Source organism: Rhinopithecus roxellana, chromosome 13, assembly GCF_007565055.1.
Source record: "Rhinopithecus roxellana isolate Shanxi Qingling chromosome 13, ASM756505v1, whole genome shotgun sequence".
Lineage (NCBI taxonomy): Eukaryota > Metazoa > Chordata > Mammalia > Primates > Cercopithecidae > Rhinopithecus > Rhinopithecus roxellana.
The window spans coordinates 98419665-98442639 of record NC_044561.1 but is presented as its reverse complement, the minus strand read 5'-3'; the positions used below and the strand labels follow the sequence as shown (position 1 = coordinate 98442639).

At 44.4% G+C, this 22975-nt stretch overlaps 1 protein-coding gene across 2 annotated transcripts in view; it reads left to right on the top strand.

Annotated features, from left to right (window-relative positions):
• Positions 1 to 5884: 5884 nt before the first annotated feature.
• The window catches only part of CDS2 (CDP-diacylglycerol synthase 2), a 78606-nt gene continuing 61515 nt past the window's right edge, over positions 5885 to 22975 (top strand). For both annotated transcript variants that reach the window (XM_010378932.2, XM_010378930.2), the window contains exon 1: positions 5885 to 6273. In XM_010378932.2, coding sequence (XP_010377234.1) covers positions 6217 to 6273 — 57 coding nt within the window. In that variant the 5' untranslated portion in view covers positions 5885 to 6216. The remainder of the gene's footprint in view (positions 6274 to 22975) is intronic.

Below are 22975 nucleotides of genomic sequence, written 5' to 3'. Positions count from 1 at the left end.
GAGGCATGAATTGCTTGAACCTGGGAGGCGGAGGTTGCAGTGAGCCAAAATAGTACCACTCCCCTCCAGCCTGGCTAACAGGGCAAGACAGTGTCTCAAAAAAAAAAAAAAAAAAAAAAAGAATGTTTTTTACAGAATTATGATGATGATGATGATTTTTGAGACAGTTTCTCACTCTGTCATCCAGGCTGAGGTACAGTGGCACAATCTTGGCTCACCACAGCTTTGATTTTCTGGGCTCAGGTGATCCTCCCACCTCAGCCTTCCAATTAGCTGGGACTACAGATGCACACCACCATCCCAGCTAATTTTCTGTACTTTTTGTAGAGATAGAGTTTCACCATGTTGCCCAGGCTGATCTCAAACTCTTGGGCTCAAACGATCCTCCCACCTTTGCATCCCAAAGTGCTGGGATTACAGGCATGAGCCACCATGTCTGGCCTCTTACAGAATTATTAATAATTCCCCAGAAATTGGACATAACCTTAAGGTATAACAATATTTGCATTTGTTAGGTAAATTATGATAAATTTGTAAGATGGAATATTGTATAGCCTCTAAAGTACCATTTGCAAAAGGCATTTAATGATAAAGAGAAAAATCACATTATGAAACAGAATAAACAAAGATATTCCAATTTTCTAAAACTGTTATATCTAGGTATATGTGTACAGTAAATGGAATGGAAAAGCAAGAATATAAATATTAACATCTGTGACTGATGGTGCCACAAATAATTTTAATTTTTTCTTTTACCTTTTTGTATTTTCTATACTTTTTTCAGTAAAAATGTATTGTTGATCAGAAAATGAATACTGAGAGAAAATGCTGTATTTTATGTAGTATCTGGCAAATTTCTTCACAACGTAATATGTATCAGTATTATACTCAATCCTGGCTGCACTTGAGACTCACCTGGGGAGCTTAAAAAAAGTTTATTCCACTTGGCCCTCCTCCAGAAATTCTTACTTACTTTAGGGTGGCCCCTCCATCAGTAGTTTTAGCAGCTGTCCAGATAATTCTTTTTTTTTTTTTTTTTTTTTGAGATGGAGTTGCCCAGGCTGGAGTGCTGTGCTACGCTCACTGCAACATCTGCCTCCTGGGTTCTAGCCATTTTTCTGCCTCAGCCTCCCGAGTAGCTGAGATTACAGGTTCCCACCATCAAGGCCAGCTAATTTTTATATTTCTAGTAGAGATGGGGTTTTGCCATGTTGGCCAGGCTGGTCTCGAACTCCTGACCTCAAGTGATTCACCCACTTTGGCCTCCCAAAGTGATGGGATTACAGGCGTGAGCTAGTGCGCCCAGCCTTGTCCAGGCAATTCTAATGAATAATCAGGACGGAGATGCACTTTACAGCGTGTGTGGTCAATAGACGAATATTTGTGCTTAAAACCACGATGTAGAGTATTGGTTTGAAAAAGTGAGGCCTCCAGTTTGTCAGAGAGAAGACTGACATCGTTCAGATTCTGTATGTCATAATCTAATAGGCCTGTAGGTTTATGGGAGTGCAGGATTTACATTTTTTGAAGCTGTAAGAAGTTTGACAAAGCTGGGCATGGTGGTTCACCCCTCTAATCCCAGCACTGTGGGAAGCCAAGGTGCGTGGATCCCCGGAGCCCAGGATTTCAAGACCAGCCTGGGCAACATGGCAAGACTCCATCTCTATACAAAAAACAAAAATTAATTGGGTGTAGTGATGGCGCCTGTAGTCCCAGTTATTCGGGAGGCTGAAGTGGGAAGGTAACTCAAGCCCAGGCAGTGAGTTCAGCTGTGACTGTGCTACTGCACTCCAGCCTGGGCGACAGAGCAAGATCCTGCCTCAAAAAAACAAGAGTTAGACAATTCTGCATAGCTTATTCTCACTTTCACTTTGTATGTCATTTCATTAAACTGAATAAGAAGTTTTAGCTATCTGAAAACATTTCTCAAACTAAGAACTAGAAAGGCAATATAAGGGGCAAGAGAAAGAGCAGATCAGATAAAGCCTGATTTTGTGTATCAACAATTCTTCAGACCAGTCACGGTGGCTCACACCTATAATCCCAGCACTATGGGAGGCTGAGGCAGGTGGATCACTTGAGGTCAGGAGTTCAAGACAAGCCTGGCTAACATGGTGAAACCCCATCTCTATTAAAAATACAAAAATCTGCTGGGCGTGGTGGCACATGTCTGTCCTCCCAGCTATTTGGGAGGCTGAGGTGGGAAAATAGCTTGAACCGGGGAGGCAGAGGTTGCAGTGAGTTGAGATCTTGCCCCACTGCACCCCAGCTGGGCGGATGGAGTGAGACACCCTGTCTCAAAAAACAAAACAAAAAAACAAAAAGAAATTCTTTTTCAATGAATTTATTGTTTAGTGTTCAAGGAATGTTTAGTGACAATTCTTCCCCTCTTAAGAGAAGGGAAATCACTATTCAGGGAACTGAAGAATTGTCATGCCACTTGTACCATTGTAGTTTTCCAGTATCAAGATGAAGGAAGGTGTTTTCATTATAGAATTATAATAGCTATAGCAACAGCTGCCCAGTTATACTGAGCTTGCAGTCAGCCTGCATATTCTGGGGGACCAGGAATCCCATGCTAGTGACTTCTGTTAATCAACATAGCATCTAAAAATAATGAAACTAACCAAGGAGTGCAACGAAGAGAAATCACTGTGTACAAGATGTGCCCCAAGCCTGGAGGAAAAAGTTAATATAAGTAACATAACAGAAAAATCGAGAACAGAGGAGGAGGTGCAAGGTAAAGTAACAAAATTCTTTTAGCTGAAGGTGGAGAGAGACTTTTACTTTTAATTTCTTTCTACAATTAAGAGAAAGGCCTGACCGGGCGTAGTGGCTCACATCTGTAATCCCAGCACTTTGGGAGGCTGAGGCGGGCAGATCACAAGGTCAAGAGTTCAAGACCAGCCTGGCCAACATGGTGAAACCCTGTTTCTACTAAAATACACAAAAAATTACCCAAGTGTGGTGGTGTGCACCTGTAATCCCAACTACTACAGAGGCTGAGGCAGGAGAATCACTTGAACCCAGGAGGCAGAGGTGCAGTGAGCCGAGATCATGCCACTGCACTCCAGCCTGAGCAACAAAAGTGAAACTCTGTCTCAAAAAAAAAAAAAAAAAAAAAACCCAAAAAAACTCAAAAAAACAAAAAACAAAAAGAGAGAGAGAAAGGCCCTAAAGCTTGCCTAAAGGCCTATTAGCATGACTTCCACCAGACCCCTGTTCGTTACATAGCACTGGCTTCAGGAATATACTTGATCTGAGTTCCATTAACCTGAGAGGGCTGAGTGTAATGGATGAGAAGTTTGTTCAGAGCACATTTTAGGATATTATCCATCCTAGTAATCATAGTGTGCATTCTATAATTCTGACTTACGTGCATTGGTTCTCCAAGCCTCCTTTTTTTTTTTTTTTTTGAGACGGAGTCTTGCTCTGTCACCCAGGCTGGAGTGCTGTGGCCGGATCTCAGCTCACTGCAAGCTCCGCCTCCCGGGTTCACGCCATTCTCCTGTCTCAGCCTCCCGGGTAGCTGGGACTACAGGCGCCGCCACGTCGCCCGGCTAGTTTTTTGTAGTTTTTAGTAGAGACGGGGTTTCACCGTGTTAGCCAGGATGGTCTCGATCTCCTGACCTCGTGATCCGCCCGTCTCGGCCTCCCAAAGTGCTGGGATTACAGGCTTGAGCCACCGCGCCCGGCCCAAGCCTCCTTTTATTAGGCTGGATTTGAAAAGGAACAGCTGAGTTTCTAGAAGGACTGACATGACACTCACTTAGATATGACCTTTCATAACTATGTGCCCCTAAAGGTGAAGTTCTAGACACTAACATCTCCACCTGTCTTAGACGATCATCTTGCTCGAATGCTGTGGCTCATCCCTGTAATCCCAGAACTTTAGGAGGCCTATGTGGGAGGATTGCTTGAGCCCAGGAGTTTAAGACCAGCCTGAGTAATAAAATGAGACTTCATTGCTACACAAAAATTTAAAACTTAGCTGGGTGTGGTGCTGCACACCTATAGTCCAAGCTACTCGGGAATATACTCACATAGAAACCAGGAATATATAATGCTGTTTTCGGAATTCTCACTACCTGCCCCAAAACTCACAGCTCAGGTCAAAATTACCAATAGGAGATTTTAGCCAGGTGTGGTAGCTCATGCCTATAATCCCAGCACTTTGGGAGACCCGGGTAGGAGGATCTCTTGAACCCAGGAGTTCAAGACCAGTTTGGGCAACATAGCGATACCCTGTCTCTAAAAAAAAAAAAAAGAGAAATAGGCCGGGTGCGGTGGCTCACGCCTGTAATCCCAGCACTTTGGGAGGCCGAGGCGGGCGGATCACGAGGTCAGGAAATCGAGACCATCCTGGCTAACACGGTGAAACCCCATCTCTACTAAAAATACAAAAAAATTAGCTGGGCCTGGTGGCGGCCTGTAGTCCCGGCTACTCAGGCAGGAGAATGGCGTGAACCCGGGAGGCGGAACTTGCAGTGAGCCGCGATTGCGCCACTGCACTCCAGCCTGGGCAACAGAGGGAGACTCCGTCTCAAAAAAAAAAAAAAGAAAAGAAAAAGAAAAAGAGAGAGAGAGAAATAAATTTATTAAAATTTAAAAATTGAAAATAAGAAAAATGTAAAATTACATTTTTTTAAAAAAGGAAATTGCAATTCTTTTGTGTGCAAGTGTCTCATTGTGAGATTACAATATGCTTAAATTGGGGACCCAGTGTTATGTTATATGTGTTTTACATCACTTACAGGGCAGTGAATAGAAAAGAACAGGAAACACCAAAGGCAATGCTGGAGCAACACAAATTTTAATAAATTCAGGCAGGCAGTATAGTATGGTCGTTAGAGTGTCGGCTGGTAACAAACCTATTTGTGTTCTAATTCTTGCTAGGCACTTTCTAGCTGGGAGACCTTGGCTAAGGTCCTTTTAAAAGTTTTAAATCCATCCAACAAGTACTTAAGATGGATGTGTCAAAGATATACAAGATGCACAGTAAACAAAGTAGACAGCACTTCTGTCCCAAAAAAGGTCTTTCCATAGTCCAGAAGACAAATTTGAAAAACTGAGGAAGGGCCGGGCGCGGTGGCTCATGCCTGTAATTCCAGCACTTTGGGAAGCCGAGGCGGACGGATCACCTGAGGTCAGGAGTTTGAGACCAGCCTGACAAATATGGTGAAACCCCGTCTCTACTAAAAATACAAAAGTTAGCCAGGCGTGGTGATGCACGCCTTGGAATTGCTTGAACCCGGCAGGCAGAGTTTGCCGAGATCACGTCACTGCACTCCAGCCTGGGCGACAGAGCGAGACTCCGTCTCAAAAAAAAAAAAAAAAAAAAAAAAAAAACCAAACCAACCAACAAACAAAAAAACACTGAGGAAGATCTTAACTGTAAAATGCAAATCATACCCACTTCCAAGCCAAGTGTGGATTAAATGAAATAAGCCAACTAAAGAGATTACTCAGCTCAGTGCCTAGTATACAATTAGCTCTCAAAAAGTACTAGCGACCGCTTGGCAAAGCAACACAGACTGAAGTGTGGGTTTCATTTCTCATCATGTGATAGGTGATAAAATGCTCTTAATCAGGTCGGCTCACCTGGCCTCTCCATTCGACCTAAATAACATCTACTTACTTGCGTAAGGGAAGAGCCCTGACCCAGGTCAGCAAGCATTTGTCCTTCGGGTGGCGCCTCTCGCCTTCAGTAACCCGTCACCTCCAGAACCAGGGCGCCAGCTCCGGCCATCCGTGGTCAAGCGGGAGCTCCCATTGGCTAATCGCACTCTGAAACGCACGCCTTTTCCCGGCCCTGGCGCTGCCGTCCAATGTGCGCCTCTCGACTCTGCTCCGCCCCGCCCCCGTCGCCCCGCCTCCCTGTCGTATTTGTGCCATTGGTGGATCTTCCGGAACGTGATGGCGACGCTGCGCATGCGCATTCGCTCCGAGCCCTCCTCCCGGGAGAGGGAGCTCGCGGGTCAGGGCTAGGGAAGGCTGACCCAACTCGGACCGGGTGAAAGGGCGGCGACGGCACTGGGTGGGGCCGAGCTCCAGGGCTGGCTGCTGGGCTGCTAAGGGAACTGTGAGCCGCTCGGAGCCGCGCGCCTCTCGGGCGGGGCGGGGCCGGCTGAGGGAGTCCGCGCGTGCCCGCGCCGAGCTGCCTGCTCTGGCGGCTTCGCTGCTAGCTCGCGGCGGCGTCGGGCCGGTTTTTCCAGGATGACCGAGCTGAGGCAGAGAGTGGCCCATGAGCCGGATGCGCCACCCGAGGACAAGGTAGCGGCAGCGTCGGGGTGGGTGCGGCCGGGATAGCGGCGCGTCCGGGAGGCCCGCGGGGGACGCGCGCAGAGGGGTCGTCTTGTCCTCTGACCTTTTGTCGCAGCCGACGGCGGACCCGGGCCCGGGTAGCGCGAAGGGTCCTCGGGTGCCCGGCCCTCGCGGCGCGCGCGTCAGGTCTCGGCGGGTCGGGGTCCGGGCTCAGGGTCTGACTGGAGTGGCTCCCCCGCGGCGCAGGAAGGAGCTCGCCAGGAGTGGCGTACGGCCTCCTGCCTCGCTGGGCTGGCTGCGGGGATTCCCTTCTCCCCTAACTCCCTGAGGCCTTCCTGGAGGTGAAGATGTGCAGAGCCTTCTTAGGGAGGCGGCTCCTCTGAGCGCAACTTAGGCTCTCCGTTCCCTTTTACAATATTATTATTTTGGGGGGTGAGGGAATCAGGACAAGGCCATAGCATTTGCCTCCTGGGAGATGTAAGTCCCTTCTTGGGCATGAAATCATCGACTTTGAGCAGAGGTGTTAACGCAGTCAGCCAGCCCGTCATCAGCAGGTGTTGGAGGGCGTCCGCCCGGTTGATGGGTTTCCTGCACCGTGTGGGCTCTGGTGGGTAGGGGAGGAGAGTAGGAAGGAGGCCATCTTGGCAGGGACAGTGGCCCGGGGTGGGGGTGACGGGTGGGGGAGTACACTCCTTTGGGTGAAGTGAAAGGTCTGTGTAGGGGAGTTAAGGAAGGTAGGGATTGGTTTTATTACTGTGGAGGTTGAATGGCAGTGTAGGACTTTGTAGCAGTAGTTGTGCTTTCCGAGATAGCAGTGATCAGGAGCCCTGTATTTGGAAAACTGCTCTGGCAGTGATGTGTATGGACTGAGGGAGCCTGGACCAGAATGAGCGAGACTGGTTCACTCAGGGATTGCCCATGAGTGACCTGTAGATGTTTTCTTTGGCCCACATGTTGTCTTAAAAATCAGAAAATTTATCCTAACAATCTAAATTTCTTTCTTGTCTTAGATAACTGGAGGGTCCATCATCACTTTGTCACCCGATAAATGGTTGGCTGGAGCTGAGGATTATGTGTTCCCACCAATCCCTGTTGCCTTACTCACACCTTCCCCTAATGCAGCCTGTAACTTTTTGATGACTGGACGCAATGGACATTAGGGAGACACGAAGAAGGAAGAAAACACAAGATTTGGTGACAGGATGTCAACAGAGCAGTTACACTAGGAGGAATGTTTTGGGTGAAATATAATGAGATTATGGGTTTTTTAAAACAACTTTCATGTTACTGCAGCTGACAGTGGACCATCCAAAGATAACTGTTCCTACTGATTTTTAGAACATATATTTTGGCCAGGCACAGTGCTGCACGCCTGTAATCCTAGCTTCTAGAGAGGCAGAGGCAGGAGGATCGCTTGAGCCCAGGAGTTTGAGACCTTGTCTCAAAAAACAAAAACATTTTGGAGAAAATTTAGGACTGGGGCTGAGGATTTAGCAGTCGCTTGCAGAGACAAGATACTTTGAAGTCTCTAATTTTTCATTTGGCTATCCTGGTTCAGCCTGAAATAATTCTGACTCACCTTTTACTGCTAGTTGATTAGTATGCAGATGTTTGGAGGCTCTGTAGCTCTGTTTAAGGGTGAGATCATACTTGATGTCAGTGGGACTTTGTGGACCTAGAAGGTGTGAGGAGAGAGAGAAGAAAGAAGGCATGATAGCTGGTGGGCCATGTTTTTGAAAAGCTAACTATGTACAATAATTAGAATGTCAAAAAACAACCTTGGGGTTATGATATGCAACATAAAGATTCTACCCTCCTTCCCGGACTCGTTAGATCCATCCCCCAGAGATAAAGTGCCAGTTGAACCATCTTACTTTCACATCCCGTACTTTAGACAGGGAGGACATGAGGAGCTGTCCAGCTAGAGGTGCACTTACATCACTTACACAGTGACAGAATACCTGGGGTCATGAGGTCCATTCGTGGCATGTTGTTCCCTAAAAGACAGCTGCTGTGCACTGTTTTAAAAGCCTGATGTTCGTTACTGAGAACGAGAAAAATCAGTTCCTCACCCCATCATTCAGAACTTCTGAATTGTCACTGAATTGTCATGTATGGGATTTTTTTCTTTTCTTTTCTTTTTTTTTTTTTTTAGACAGAGTCTCTCTCTGTCGCCCAGGCTGGAGTGCAGTGGCACAATCTCCCAGAACCTCTAACTTCTGAAACAAAATCTCCTGAAATGCCAACTCAATCATAAATTTTAAGATGCCAGTCTTTCAGACCACATCTCATCCTTTGCTTTCCTAAGCTCCATCAGAAAAATATGGTTGGGTAGGAAGAGGATCATTCCCAAAGCCTAAACTCCAAGTTTCTTAGTTTGGCAACTATACTGTGCTTTGGGACTTTAAAATTATAAGCACAGTTCCCAGAGGAGAACATTTCCTTTATTAGCAATTGGCTTTGAAAATTCCATTCCCAGATGCTAAATATAACAAAATACCTTCTGACTTTTATAAATAAACATTCTCCAGACTATTTTGATACTAATGATTTTCTATTTACAAGACAGTTTTGCCACAGCAGTTAAGCAACTGTAACATTTTGAGGAATCTTTCAAGTTTATTCCAGAGCTTTTTTTTTTTTTTGAGATGGAGTCTTGCTCTTTCACCCAGGCTGGAGTGCAGTGGCGCCATCTCGGCTCACTGCAAGCTCCGCCTCCCGGGTTCACGCCATTCTCCTGCCTCAGCCTCCTAAGTAACTGGTACTACAGGCGTCCGCCACCACGCCTGGTTAATTTTTTGTATTTTTAGTGGAGACAGGGTTTCACCATGTTAGCCAGGATGGTCTTGATCTCCTGACCTCGTGATCCACCTGCCTCGGCCTCCCAAAGTGCTAGGATTACAGGCATGAGCCACTGCGTCCAGCCTCCAGAGCTTTTTTTTTTTTCCTTTTCTTTTGAGACAGAGTTTCGCTCTTGTTGCCCAGGCTGGATGGAGTGCAATGGTGCAATCTTAGCTCACTGCAACCTCCGCCTCCCGGGTTCAAGCGATTCTCCTGCCTCAGGCTCCTGAGTAGCTGGGATTACAGGCATGCATCACCATGACCGGCTAATTTTGTATTTTTAGTAGAGGTGGGGTTTCTCCATGTTGGTCAGGCTGGTCTCAAACTCCTGACCTCAGGTGATCTGCCTACCGTGGCCTCCCAAAGTGCTGGGATTACAGGCATGAGCCACCACACCCGGCCTATTCCAGAGCTTTTAAAGCACTGACTTGAAAATTGTTCACTGGATTCTTTTATGAAATTAAGAAGTTCTTGTTTCATAATGCATTTCCTTAAAAAGACAACTCTGTTTTATTATTTCTAATTTCCTCGGGTTCTAACACAAGAATATTGGCAAAGCCAAAGTCATAGACGTAAGTGTTTCCCAAACTATGAAACAGAATAAATTAGGATTTTTTAAAAGTTTACTATGGGCTGGGCACAGTGGCTCACACCTGTAATCCCAGCACTTTGGGAGGCCAAGGCAGGTGGATCACCTGAGGTCAGGAGTTCGAGACCAACCTGGCCAAAATGGTGAAACCTCATCTCTACTAAAAACACAAAAAAATTAGCTGGGTGTGGTGGCAGACACCTGTAATCCCAGGTAGTGGGAAAGCTAAGGCAGGAGAATTGCTTGAACCTGGGAGGCGGAGGTTGCAGTAAGCTGAGATTGTGCCATTGCACTCTAGCCTGGGCAACAAGAGTGAAACTCTGTCTCAAAAAACAAAAAAAACAAACAAAAGTTTACTATATACATTCAAAGACAAATAATAGATTTCGCAGTTGTTAAAATGTTCCCTTATTAAAAATCCTATACATGGCCAGGCGTGGTAGCTCATGCCTATAATCCCAGCATTTTGGGAGGCTGAGACAGGTGGATCACAAAGTCAGGAGTTCAACACCAGCCTGGCCGATATAGTGAAACCCCGTCTCTACTAAAAATACAAAACAAAACAAAAAAAGACCAGGTGCAGTGGCTCACGCCTATAATCCCAGCACTTTGGGAGGCCGAGGCAGGAGGATCACCTGAGGTTGGGAGTTTGAGACCAGCCTGACCAACATTGAGAAAACCTGCCTCTACTAAAAATACAAAATTAGCTGGGTATGGTAGCACATGCCTGTAGTCCCAGCTACTCGGCTGATGCAGGAGAACTGCTTGAATCCGGGAGGTAGAGGTTACGATGAGCCATGATCGTGCCATTGCACTCCAGCCTGGGCAGAAGAGCGAAACTCCCTCTCAAAAAAAAAAAAAAAAAAAAATTAGCTGAGTATGGTGGCAGGCACCTGTGGTCCCCAGCTACTTGGGAGGCTGAGGCAGGAGAATGGTGTGAACCTGGGAGGCAGAGCTTGCAGTGAGCTGAGATCGCGCCACTGCACTCCAGCCTGGTGGACAGAGCGAGACTCCGTCTCAATTAAAAAAAAAAAAAAAAAAAAAAGAAAGGGGAGTTTACATTTTAACTGAAGATAATGTGTAAGAGCAGGGGCTTGAGTCGGTTACATCTACCTTGAGCCTGGGCTCCGCCACATAGAAGCTGTGTAACTCTGAGCAGATCACTGAAGTTGTGGCAGCCTCAGTTTGTTCATCATTAAAATGGGGGTCATAAAATTGTATGTGCTTCACAAGATATTCATGTGGATTAAATGTATGTATGGGCTGCCAGCAGAGCTTATCACATTGTAATATATTAGCTATGTTGCTACTGATTAAAATAGATTTTTATAGAAAAAACTTTAATATTCATCTTACACTCGTGAAAGGTGATGAAATCTTCAAGTTATACATATTTGTAGAAACTATTCATATTCATTACCTTTTAAGGAAGGTTTTATAGAAAGGACTTAGCCTTCCATGACCTATCTTTTTGGTTTATTTTCTTGAGGAATTTTTCAGTACTCCGAATACAAGGTTTAACTGTAGAAGGACCACTGAATGTTGTTGTATGCAATTATCTTTTTATAATTAAAAAATGGTTTTCAATAGACTTTGAGATTGAACTACTCAAATAAAATATTAAAGAACTATAACTACTTCAGGTGTAAGAGAAATGCTTAATTTTTTTCAAGAAAATTTTTTTATGTTGAGAAGTAATTTGGGAATTAAAATATCAGTAAACTTTTTTTTTTTTTTTTTGAGACAGAGTCTTGCTGTGTCACCCAGGCTGGAGTGCAGTGGCCAGATCTCAGCTCACTGCAAGCTCCGCCTCCCGGGTTTACGCCATTCTCCTGCCTCAGCCTCCCAAGTAGCTGGGACTACAGGTGCCCCCCACCTCGCCCAGCTAGTTTTTTTGTATTTCTTACTAGAGACGGGGTTTTACCGTGTTAGCTAGGATGGTCTCGATCTCCTGACCTCGTGATCCGCCCGTCTCGGCCTCCCAAAGTGCTGGGATTACAGACTTGAGCCGCCGCGCCTGGCCTATAAACCTTAACTATGATTCCCAGGCTTAACACGGAGAGGAGGTGAAAGATTGTTTTGTTATATAACCCAGTATTTTATGTTTCTTATTTTTGTTGCTCAAACAGTATGATTTTATTTAAAAAACTCAATTACTTCACGATTTTTGACTAAAGTTTTTCCAAAATCTGTTTTTAAAAAATGTTTTGTGTTTGCCCAAGTTAATATGGTATTTCATTAGAAGAATCTTTATTGGCCAGGCGCGGTGGCTCACGCCTGTAATTCCAGCACTTTGGGAGGCCGAGGCGGGTGAATCACGAGGTCAGGAGATTGAGACCATCCTGGCTAACACGGCGAAACCCCTTCTCTACTAAAAATACAAAAAAAAAAAATTAGCTGGGTGTGGTGGCGCCTGTAATTCCAGCCTCTCAGGAGAATGGCATGACCCTGGGAGGCGGAGCTTGCAGTGAGCCGAGATCACGCCACTGCACTCCAGCCTGGGGGACAAAGCGAGACTTCATCTCAAAAAAAAAAAAAAAAATTTTTATCATCTTTTAAAAATGTTAAATTGCTCTCCTTGGATGTTAGGACTAGAAGGGACTTTAGAGGTGTTTTTTATTTTTAGGGATAGGGTCTCACCTTGTTGCCCAGGCTAGAGTGTAGAGTGGCACAGTCATAGCTCACTACAGCTTTAAACTCCTGAGCTCAAGCCATCCTCCTGCCTCAGTCTCCTGAGTAGCTCAGGACTATAGGCCCGAGCCATGTCACCCGGCTTGAGGCAGTTATTTTATAGAAGAGGATGCCACAGCTCAGAGAGTTTTAAGTTATTAGCTCAAGATGACATAGTTGGTTAGATACAGAGTGGTTCATATTATGAAGAGTTTCTATTTATTTATTTTTTGAGACGAAGTTTCGCTGTTGTTGCCCAGGCTGGAGTGTAATGGCGTAATCTCAGCTCACCACAACCTCTGCCTCCTTGGTTCAAGCAATTCTCCTGCCTCAGCCTCCCAAGTAACTGGGATTACGGGCATGCGCCACTACGCCCAGCTGATTTTGTATTTTTGGTAGAGATGAGGTTTCTCCATGTTGGTCAGGCTGGTCTTGAACTCCTTACCTCAGGTGATCCTCCCGCCTTGGCCTCCCAAAGTGCTAGGATTACAGGCCTGAGCCGCCGCGCCCGGCCTTTGAAGGTCTTCTAATTCCCGGTTGTTGTTTTTTATTTTTTTCTCATAGAATTAATTTACAGACTTTAAAAGCTTCTGTAGTGATTAACGTTGGTAGATATGATATCCAAATATTACCTATTTTTCTTATTTGGCTACAAAATCAGAAAAATACTATATAAATCTTTCAAAATGTTAAATGTTTAAAAGTAAGGTCTCAGAGAGTAAATGTGGAGACTGTGAAGAAAAAATATATTTTTTTTGTAGAGAAAGTTGATTAGGTTCAGTTTTCCTGGTTATTGGATGACTGTGATTTAGACATTTGTAAGCACTTTCCTGGGAGTGGCCACTCTGGTATCCTTGAAAGTCACTCCTAGCACAGTGCTTGAAGACCACAAGGCGCCTCACCCAGGCAGCGGGTGAGGCTGCTTGGAAGAAATGCTTTCCAGTTAATGACTGTTAGTATGAGAACCATTTGTTCTAGTAAGAAGCAGTCATTCGGTATTCAACACTTCTCTTTAGAACATTCACTGACTCCAGGGTCTGCTATGGACAGTGTCTGTATTTCTGCGAGGGGCTGGTATTATCAGTGTTCATAAGGATATTATTGAGAATTTTATGCCTGTTTTGACTCCACATAATCAATTTTTTCCTTACTGATTTAAAGAAATAATACAATCTTTTTTAAATCAATAATATTTAATAGTTTTATTTTTATTTATTTATTTTTTGAGATGGAGTTTCTCTCTTGTTGCTCAGGCTGGAGTCCAATGGCTTGGATCTCTGCTCACTGCAACCTCTGCCTCCCGAATTCAAGTGATTCTCCTGCGTCAGCCTCCCAAGTAGCTGGGATTATAGGCGCCCACCACCACGCCCAGCTAATTTTTATATTTTTAGTAGAGATGGGGTTTCACCATGTTGGCCAGGCTGGTCTCGAATTCCTGACTTCAGGTCATCTGCCTGCCTTGGCCTTCTAAAGTGCTGGGATTACATGTGTGAGCCACTGTACCCAGCCGACGGCATTTTTAAATTGGTAAGGTAGAAAGTGATCATGAGAGTCTAACAGCTGATGGATATGGGAACATAATACTTGATAAAATCATTCAGAATATGTTTGACAAACAAGAAGGTTGTATAAAACCTTCACTGCCCTACTAATGTAAAGCATTTCCCCTCCCTCACTTTATTCTCAAACTTACAACTGCCAGAAATTATATAATCTTGAATATATTTGAGAAACTTTTTAAAATGAATCTTGTCACTAATTTCTTTATGTATAAATATATAAAATATATATACAAATATATATTTATTTTATAATAGAGACAGGGTCTTAAAATGTTGTCCAGACTGGTCTTGAACTCCTGGGTTCAAGCGATCTTCTCGCCTCGGCTTCTCAAAGGGCTGGTACAGCGTGAGTGAGCCACTGTGCCTGGCCATTGTAACTAATTTCACAGGGCAGTTAACCGTCCTTTAAACTGTTTGAAAACATTTGAGTGTTACTGTTTCTGGTTTTCACACTTTTCTATCTTTTCTAGGATCCACATAGGTGGAGGGCATTCCTCTCTACAGTTTGTTAACCTACATTCTGTGGTGTTAAGGTCTCCCAGGCCTTCTGTACTGGCACTAGAGGCTGCTGGGGGTGAAAAAGTACGGCTGTTTGTGTGTCATACTGCCTCTGGTTCAGAAAGGAGACAGACACTGACTCTTCACTATTAATTTTGCCAAAGTCTCCTTGAAAGAATGCTAATTTGTTCCTGGCATTGGGCAGGGCTCCTGCCTTCCAAATCTTGTCATGTGGTGGTTACTTGATTGGGGTAATAGTGAGGCACCCCCTCCCTACCCCCACGCATGGTCCCCACCAGGCAGCTTCCTATGCCAGTCACTGATCTTTGTTCTCATGTTGTTTGCCCCAACAGTAGGGATGGCATTGAGCCCACTAAGTTGAGTGACCTTTTGAAGAAAGTTAAACTTTATGATGTTATTTTGAGTAGGCAATGTGTGGTTCAGAATTTTTAGGGAGCAAAGGGTACTCTGTGAAGGTTTCCTTTCTCCCACCTGCCTCTCCCCAGGGACAGCCTCATGCCACACTGTGGTTCTCATGAGCACTGCTGTCTGTGTGGAAGGACCTGACCTGTCCTACCAAAGTCAGACATCTTTTTGATTTGTTGCCTTCGGCAGAAGCTCCTTTGAATTAAGGTCACCATAGGGCCAGCTTGGGACTTCTCTGTGAAGACTTTGCTGAGGTTTTGAGAGTTCTTGGGACTTGGGATTTACGGGCAACACTCTCTGTCTCTGGGTCTCTGATGTGGAGAGGATGTCTGCCGTTGACGCCGAAGCCCTGAGTGGACAGCTCTCAGAGTTGTGTCTCCACAGTCCATGCCCGGCTAGTCCTGTGGTTTCAGTAGTCTACGGGACATTCCTAGGTGCATGCCCTTCAGTCCACACAAACTGACTTTGTCTCAAATCTGAATTCTCTCATTCTACTCTTACCACCCTCCTTCAGTTTCTTTTTTCTGTGATAAAATCACAGATGACTCAGTTACTCAGGTTTGAAATCTCCTATGCCTTTGTTTGAATCTGTGGGATGCAGATTCGAACCAGGTGTGACTTGGAATCCTTATCTGTTTGTTGTTTGTTGTTTGTTGTCTGATTGTTGCTTTTGGAGATTTCATCATTTCAGGACTGCAGTATTGTAAATGCCTGCAGTATCCTTCTAAATCCGAGTTCCTTACCTCTCCTGGAATCCTTATCTGTCTTTTGCTCTTTCAGATTTCCCAGATTTCAGGATTTATTGCTTGTCTTATTGTAAACCCTGTGAATTGAGCTCCCTCCTGTTAGGATTTGCTCTAGGTCCCTCCTAATCCATCTGTCCTTTGTCTCTTCCAGGGGTTCTGAAACTACTCTAATAATTATTGGGGGGTGGGGTGGAATGGTAGAATTCTGGCTCTTTTTTGTAATACTTAAACTTTAAGATCCTTTGTAGCCTTCTGTCCCTCTGTTTCCTTCCAATTCTTATTTTAGGTTCAGGGAGTACATGTGCAGGTTTGGTACATGGGCAGATTGCATGTTGCTGAGGTTTGGTGTACAAATGATTTTGTCACCTAGGTAGTGAGCGTAGTACTAGATGGATAGTTTTTCAATCCTCACCAGCCTCCCACTCTCCACCTTCAAGCCCTGGTGTTTGTTGTTCCCCTCTTTGTGTCCATGTGTAGCTCCCAGTTGACTCTACAAGTGAGAACATGCAGTATTTGGTTTTCTCTTCCTGCATTAATTTGCTTAGGATAATGACCCCTAGCTGCATCCATGTTGCCGCAAAGGACATGATTTTATTCTTTTTTATATAGCTTTCTCTCTTAACTGGCCTTTCTCCCTGCTGGGTGCCTCTGTGTCATGGATCTTGATTCTTGCTCTTTCCTACCCCTGAAATGTGTTCTTTCTGTCACCCTCCCTCATTTCTACCTATTTTTCTACCTTTTTTTTTTTTTTTTTTTTTGAGATAGAGTCTTGCTCTGTCACCCAGGCTGGAGTGCAATGGCGTGATCTTGGCTCACTGCAGCCTCCACCTCCCGGGTTCAAGCAATTCTCCTGCCTCAGCCTCCCTAATAGCTGAGACTACAGGTGTATGCTACCACGCTTGGCTAATTTTTGTATTTTTAGTAGAGATGGGGTTTCACCATGTTGGCCAGGCTGGTGTCGAATGCCTGACCTCAAGTGTTCTGCCTGCCTTGGCCACCCAAAGTGCTGGGATTACAGACGTGAGCCACTGCGCCTGACCTTTCTACCTATTTAAGTCTTATTTTTTCAAAATGTGTCTCAGAGCATCTCTGGCTAGAAGTGATGTAAGCATGTATTATTAAAAATTACAGAAGTAGGTCTCTACAAAAATATTTTTTAAAATTTGCTGGGCGTGGTGGTGCGCGCCTGCATTCTGAGTTACCATGTGAGGCTGGGGCAGGAGGATCAGTTGAGCCCAGGAGTTTGAGGCTGCACTGTAGCCCACTACACTATAACTTGGGCAACAGAGCAAGACAATGTCTCAAAAAATACACATGTGCCCTAAATATTGCTCAAGTTTTAAAATATTTTAACCCAGCATTAAAAAAAATTTTTAGTTGACGTATATTTATGGGATGCAGAGTGATAGTTCCATACATGTGTTCAGTGTATAATAATTAAATCAGGGTAATTAGCATATCCATAACCTCAAACATTTGTCATTTCTTTCTTTCTTTCTTTTTTTTTTTGAGGCAGAGTCTCTCTCTGTCACCCAGACTGGAGTGCAGTGGCACGATTTCAGCTCACTGCAAGCTCCGACTCCTGGGTTCACGCCATTCTCCTGCCTCAGTCTCGCGAGTAACTGGGACTACAGGTGCCTGCCACCGCACTCGGCTAATTTTTATATTTTTAGTAGAGATGGGTTTTCACCATGTTAGCCAGGATGGTTTCGATCTCCTGACCTTGTGATCTGCCCGCCTCAGCCTCCGGAAGTGCTGGGATTACAGGTGTGAGCCACCGCACCCGGCCACATTTATCATTTCTTTAAATTTTTTTTTTTTTTTTGTAGAAACAGGATCGTGCTATGTTGCCCAGGCTGGTCTCGAACTCCAGGCCTCAAGTGATCCTCTTGCCTCAGCCTCCTAAAGTGCTGGGATTACACATTAGCCACCACGCCCAGCCTCGAGTTGATTTTTGTATATGGAGAGAGATAGGGTAGGGTTTTAGTTTCACTCTTTGGCATATAGATATCCAGTTTTCACAGCACCATTTATTGAAGAGGCTGTCCTTTTCCCAATGTGTGTTCTTGGCTCCTTTGTGGAAAATCAGTTCGCTGTAAATGCATAGATTTATTTCCGAGTTCTCAATTCTGTTCTGTTGGTCTGTGTGTCTGTTTTAATTTAATTTGTTAATTAATTTTATTTATTTTTGAGCCAGAGTTTTGCTCTTGTCACCCAGGCTGGAGTGCAATGGTGCCATTTTGGCTCACTGCAACCTCCGCCCTCCGGATTCAAGCCATTCTCCTGCCTCAGCCTCCCAAGTAACTGGGATTACAGGCATGCACCACCATGCCCAACAAATTTTTGTATTTTTAGTAGAGACAGCGTTTCACCACGTTGGCCAGGCTGGTGTCAAACACCTGACCTCAGGTGATCCACCTGCCTCGGCCTCCCAAAATGCTGGGATTACCTGGGAGGCTGAGGCAGGAGAATCGCTTGAATCAGGGAGGTGGAGGTTGCAGTGAGCCACGATCGCACCACTGCACTGCAGTATGGTTAAAACGACCATACCACCTAAAACAAGGTACAGATTTGCAGATATTTTTTAAATCCTGAAATCTGTATGGGATCACAAAAGATCCCAAATAGCCAAAGTGATCCCAAGCAAAAAGAACAAAGCTGGAGACATCACACTACCTGATTTCAAAATGTACTATGAAGCTATTGCAACCGAAACAACATGGTATTGGTATAAAAACAGACACACGGGCTGGGCGTGGTGGCTCACACCTGTAATCCCAACACTTCGGGAGGCCAAGGTGGGTGGATCACTTGAGGCCAGGAGTTCAAAATCAGCCTGGCCAAAATGGTGAAACCTCATCTCTGCTTAAAATACAAAAATTAGCCGGGTGTGGTGGCCTATACCTGTAATCCCAGCTACTTGGTTGGCTGAGGCAGAATTGTTAGAACCTGGGAGGTGGAGGCTGCAGTGAGCCGAGATCATGCCATAGCACTACAGCCTGGGCAACAGAGCCAAGACTCTGTATCAAAAACAAACAAAAAAAGAAATGCTACTAATTTTTGTATGTTGTTTTTGTGTCCTATAACTTTACGGAATTATTTTATTAGTTCCAAGAGTTTTTTGATGGTTTTTGGTTTTTCTGTATGTAAGACCATGCCATCTGCAAAGTGGGAGAGTCTGACTTCCTCCTTTCTAATTTGGATGCTCTTCATTTGTTTCTCTTGCTTCATTGCTCTGGCTATGATTTCCAGTACTATGTTGAATCAGATTGGTGAAAGTGGACATCCTTGTCTTCTAGTGCTGAGAGGAAGGCTTTCAGCTTTTGCCTATTCGGTATGATGTTAGCTGTGGGTTTGTCATATATGGCCTTTATTATGTTGAGGTATGTTCCTTCTATACTTAATTTGTTGAGAGTTTTTATTGTGAACCATTGTTAAGTGCTCTTTCAGCATCAATTTTTTTTTTTTTTTTTTTTTTTAGATGGAGTCTCGCTCTGTCACCCAGGCTGGAGTGCAGTGGTGCTATCCCAGCTTGCTGCAACCTCCACCTCCTGGGTTCAAGCAATTCTCCCTGCCTCAGCCTCCCAAGTAGCTGGGATTACAGGCGCCCGCCACCATGTCCAGCTAATTTTTGTATTTTGTAGTAGAGACGGGTTTTTGCCATGTTGGCCAGGCTGGTCTTGAACTCCTGACCTCAGGTGATCTGCCCACCTTGGACTCCCAAAGTGCTGGGATTACAGGCATGAACCACTGCACCCGGCCAGCATCAACTGAAATGATCATATGGTTTTTGTCCTTCATTCTGTTGATATAGCATCATTTTTAGTGATGTGCCATTTCATTTTGTGACTGTATCTCAACTTATTGAACCAATCAGGCATTTAAGTTGTTTTAAGGTTTTTGCTATTGTAAGTAATGCTACAGGAAATAACCCTTGTTAAAGCAAAAACCTTTCTGCACATGTATGGTATTCTTAGATAAGTTCCTTTGTTTGGAACTGCTAACTCAAAGGGATGTACTTTGTTTAGGTTTTGATACAATTAATATATTCTCTTCTGCAGTAAATTTGTAGCCACTCTAACTGTATGAATGCCTGTCTTTGTGGTCTCTCCTCCCTGCAGAGTAATACTGAGTATTCACTTGTTTCTTGATTTTAGGAGAGGCATTTTAGCCTGCTGATTACAATCATAAGCTCAGGAGTTGGACTCCTTGATTTATAGCCTAGTTCCATCATTAACTTGTGTCAGTTTTGTCATCTGAACAATAGGGCTGAGAATAGTATCAACCTTATAGGGTTGTTCCAAGGCATTATCATTTCTTTCCTTTAAAATTGTACCTTAGAGCTCAAGTAGTTGATTAGGGAGAGTTTCTCTTCATAGAATAAATGATGAAGTGATGTAATTAAAATACTTAAAATTTCCAATCCCCAGTGAATTAATAGAATGAAGCAGTAATCATCAATGCTCCTACCATCACAGAGACAACCAACCAAATACTATGTACCTCCTGATGGAGAAATCTTGCCATAAAATCATATTTGAACTTGATCAAGACTCTAGTTCTAAGTGCTGGTTTATAGGAAATTAAAGAGACAGAAGAACACATGGACCTGGTTGCTTTAGTTAAATAAGTGTGTGTGTAAATTTCTTTGGGTGTGTGTAAATTTCTTTTTCCATGTCTGCGATTTCCTGGCTTATAATTCTCAAAGCCCTCATTAAAATCTCTTGTTATAACTTTGGGGCACTTGGAAACTCAGAAGCAGGCCTCAGAAAATAGAATCTCCCTCTCTGACCATCTCCTCCTCCCCTTTCACCTGCTCCTTTCTCTCCCCAAGGCAGGAATCTTCCCCTGCCTTTCTATCTTGGAGCTGGCCATAAAAAATTATCTGGCTTTCCTTGTTTGATTGTTATAAGACCTCATTTCAAAACCCTGTAGCCTGGAGGAAAGACTGTTGCACAGGGAGGCTAAGGAGAATCTGAACAGACAGGCCTTGCTGGGTTTCCCCACTTAGTCTGTTAGTATTAGATAGTATCCTTTTTGTTCAGTCACATTTCTGCATGGTTGTCCATGCAACGTGTGCATCTAATGAAGTCTCTATACAAGGCTTTAGAGGACAGGGTTCAGGGAGCTCCTGAGTAGCTAAACATGTGGAGGCTTACAGGAAGGTAAACACATGCTGGGAGGGTGGTGTACCCCAACTCCACTGGGACAGAAGCTCTCACACTAGAGACTCTGAAGCTCTTGCAGTGGGGACTCTTCCAGATCTCTCCCTATATATCTGTTCACCTGGCTGTATATTTGTATCCTTTAAAGTGTCCTTTGTAACAAACTGGTAAATGTAAGTAAGTGTTTTACTCAGTTCTGTGAGCGATTCTAGCAAATTAGTCAAACTCAAAGGTGGTGGTGGGGGCGGGAATGATGGGGACTCCAGCTTGAAGCTGGTAGATCAGAAGTTCTTGAGCCTCAGATTTGCAACTGATGGGAAAGAGGGGGTGGTCTTGTGGGACTGAGTTCTTAACCTCTGGTTTCTGAAGCTATCTCCAGGCAAATAGTGGCTGAAGTGAATTGAATTGTAGGGCACCCAGCTAGTGTCCGCTGCAGAATTGATTGCTTGTCGGGTGTGTGGGGAGACATCCCCAAACATTTGGTCACAGAGCCTTCTGTGATTGTTGTTACAGTGTGAGAACAGAGGGAAAAAAAACAGTTTGAGTTTTACCACTTTCACACACTACTCTCTCTGATTTAAAAAAACATGGAAGAGAGGGGAGAGATAGAGATAGATATGAAAGGTAAAACCTATAGATTAAAAGACTTTAGGTGCTGGATGTGTTCACTTGTGCCTGTAATTCCAGCGCTCTACAGGCTGAGGTGGGAGGATGGCTTGAGGCCAGGAGTTCCAGACTAGCCTGAGCAATAGAGTGAGACCCTATCGCCTAAATAAAAGATTTAAGGCTGGGTGCGGTGGCTCACATCTGTAATCCCAGCACTTTGGAAGGCTGAGGCAGGCAGATCAGTTGAGGTCAGGAGTTTGAGACCACCCTGGCCAGCATGGTAAAACCTCATCTCTACTAAAAATAGAAAAATTAGCCAGGCACGGTGGCATATGCTTGTAATCCCAGCTACTCGGGAGGCTGAGGCAGGATAATCGCCTGAACCCAGGAGGTGGAGGTTGCAGTGAGCCAAGATCACGCCACTGCACTCCAACCTGGGTAACAGAGCAAGACTCCGTCTTAAAAAAAAACAAAAACAAAAACTTAAGGCATATTAATGATTTCTGGACCTAATTTGGATCCTGATCCAATCAAACTGCGATAAAGAGAAAGAATTTGAGTTATTGGGTAAATCTGAATATTGGATATTTAAAATAAAGGAATTGTTAATTTTTTAGGTACGATATTGGCATGGTGATGTTTAAACATTACTCCTGTATAAAAAGCACTAACCATAAAAGAAACTATTGATAAATTGAGCAACATTAAAATTAAGAACTTATGTTTATTGAACCACAGTATTAAGAGTGAAAAGGAAGGCCACGGGCAATGAGGAGGTATTTATAACAAATGTATCTGATGCAGGACTAATTTCTAGAATCTATAAATAATTACTTCAAAATAAATATATATAAAAAGACAACTCAGTAGAAAAATGGGCACTTTGTTTTTTTGAGACAGGTTCTCACTCCGTTGCCCGGTTGGAGTGCAGTGGCTCACCAAAGCCTCAAACGGCTGGGCTCAAGGGATCCTCCTGCCTTCGCCTCCCTAATAGCTGGAAATAGAGGCAAACACCGCCATGCCTGGCTAATTTTTGTATTTTTTTGTAGAAACAGGGTCTCACTATGTTGACCAGGCTGGTCTTGAACTCTTGAGCTCAAGCATTCTTCCTACCGCAGCCTCCCAAAGTGCTGGGATTGTTGGTGTGAGCTATCATGCCCAGCCAAAAATGGGTACTTTAGATGATCAATAAACATGAAAAGATGTCTAGTATCATTGGTCATCTGGAAGATGCACATTAAAAACCTTGATAAGATACCACTGCACACCCACTAGATTGGCTAAAATTAAAAAGAATGGGCCGGGCGCAATGGCTCATGCCTGTAATCCCAGCACTTTGGGAGGTGGAGGCCGGTGGATCGTAAGGTCAGGAGCTCAAGACCATCCTGTGAATGGTGAAACCCCGTCTCTACTAAAAATACAAAAAATTAGCCAAGCATGGTGGCAGGTGCCTGTAGTCCCAGCTACTCGGGAGGCTGAGGCGGGAGAATGGCGTGAACCCAGGAGGCGGAGCTTGCAGTGAGCCAAGGTTGCGCCACTGCACTCCAGCCTGGGCAACAGAGCGAGACTCCATCTCAAAACAAACAAACAAAAAGAATGAAAATGTTG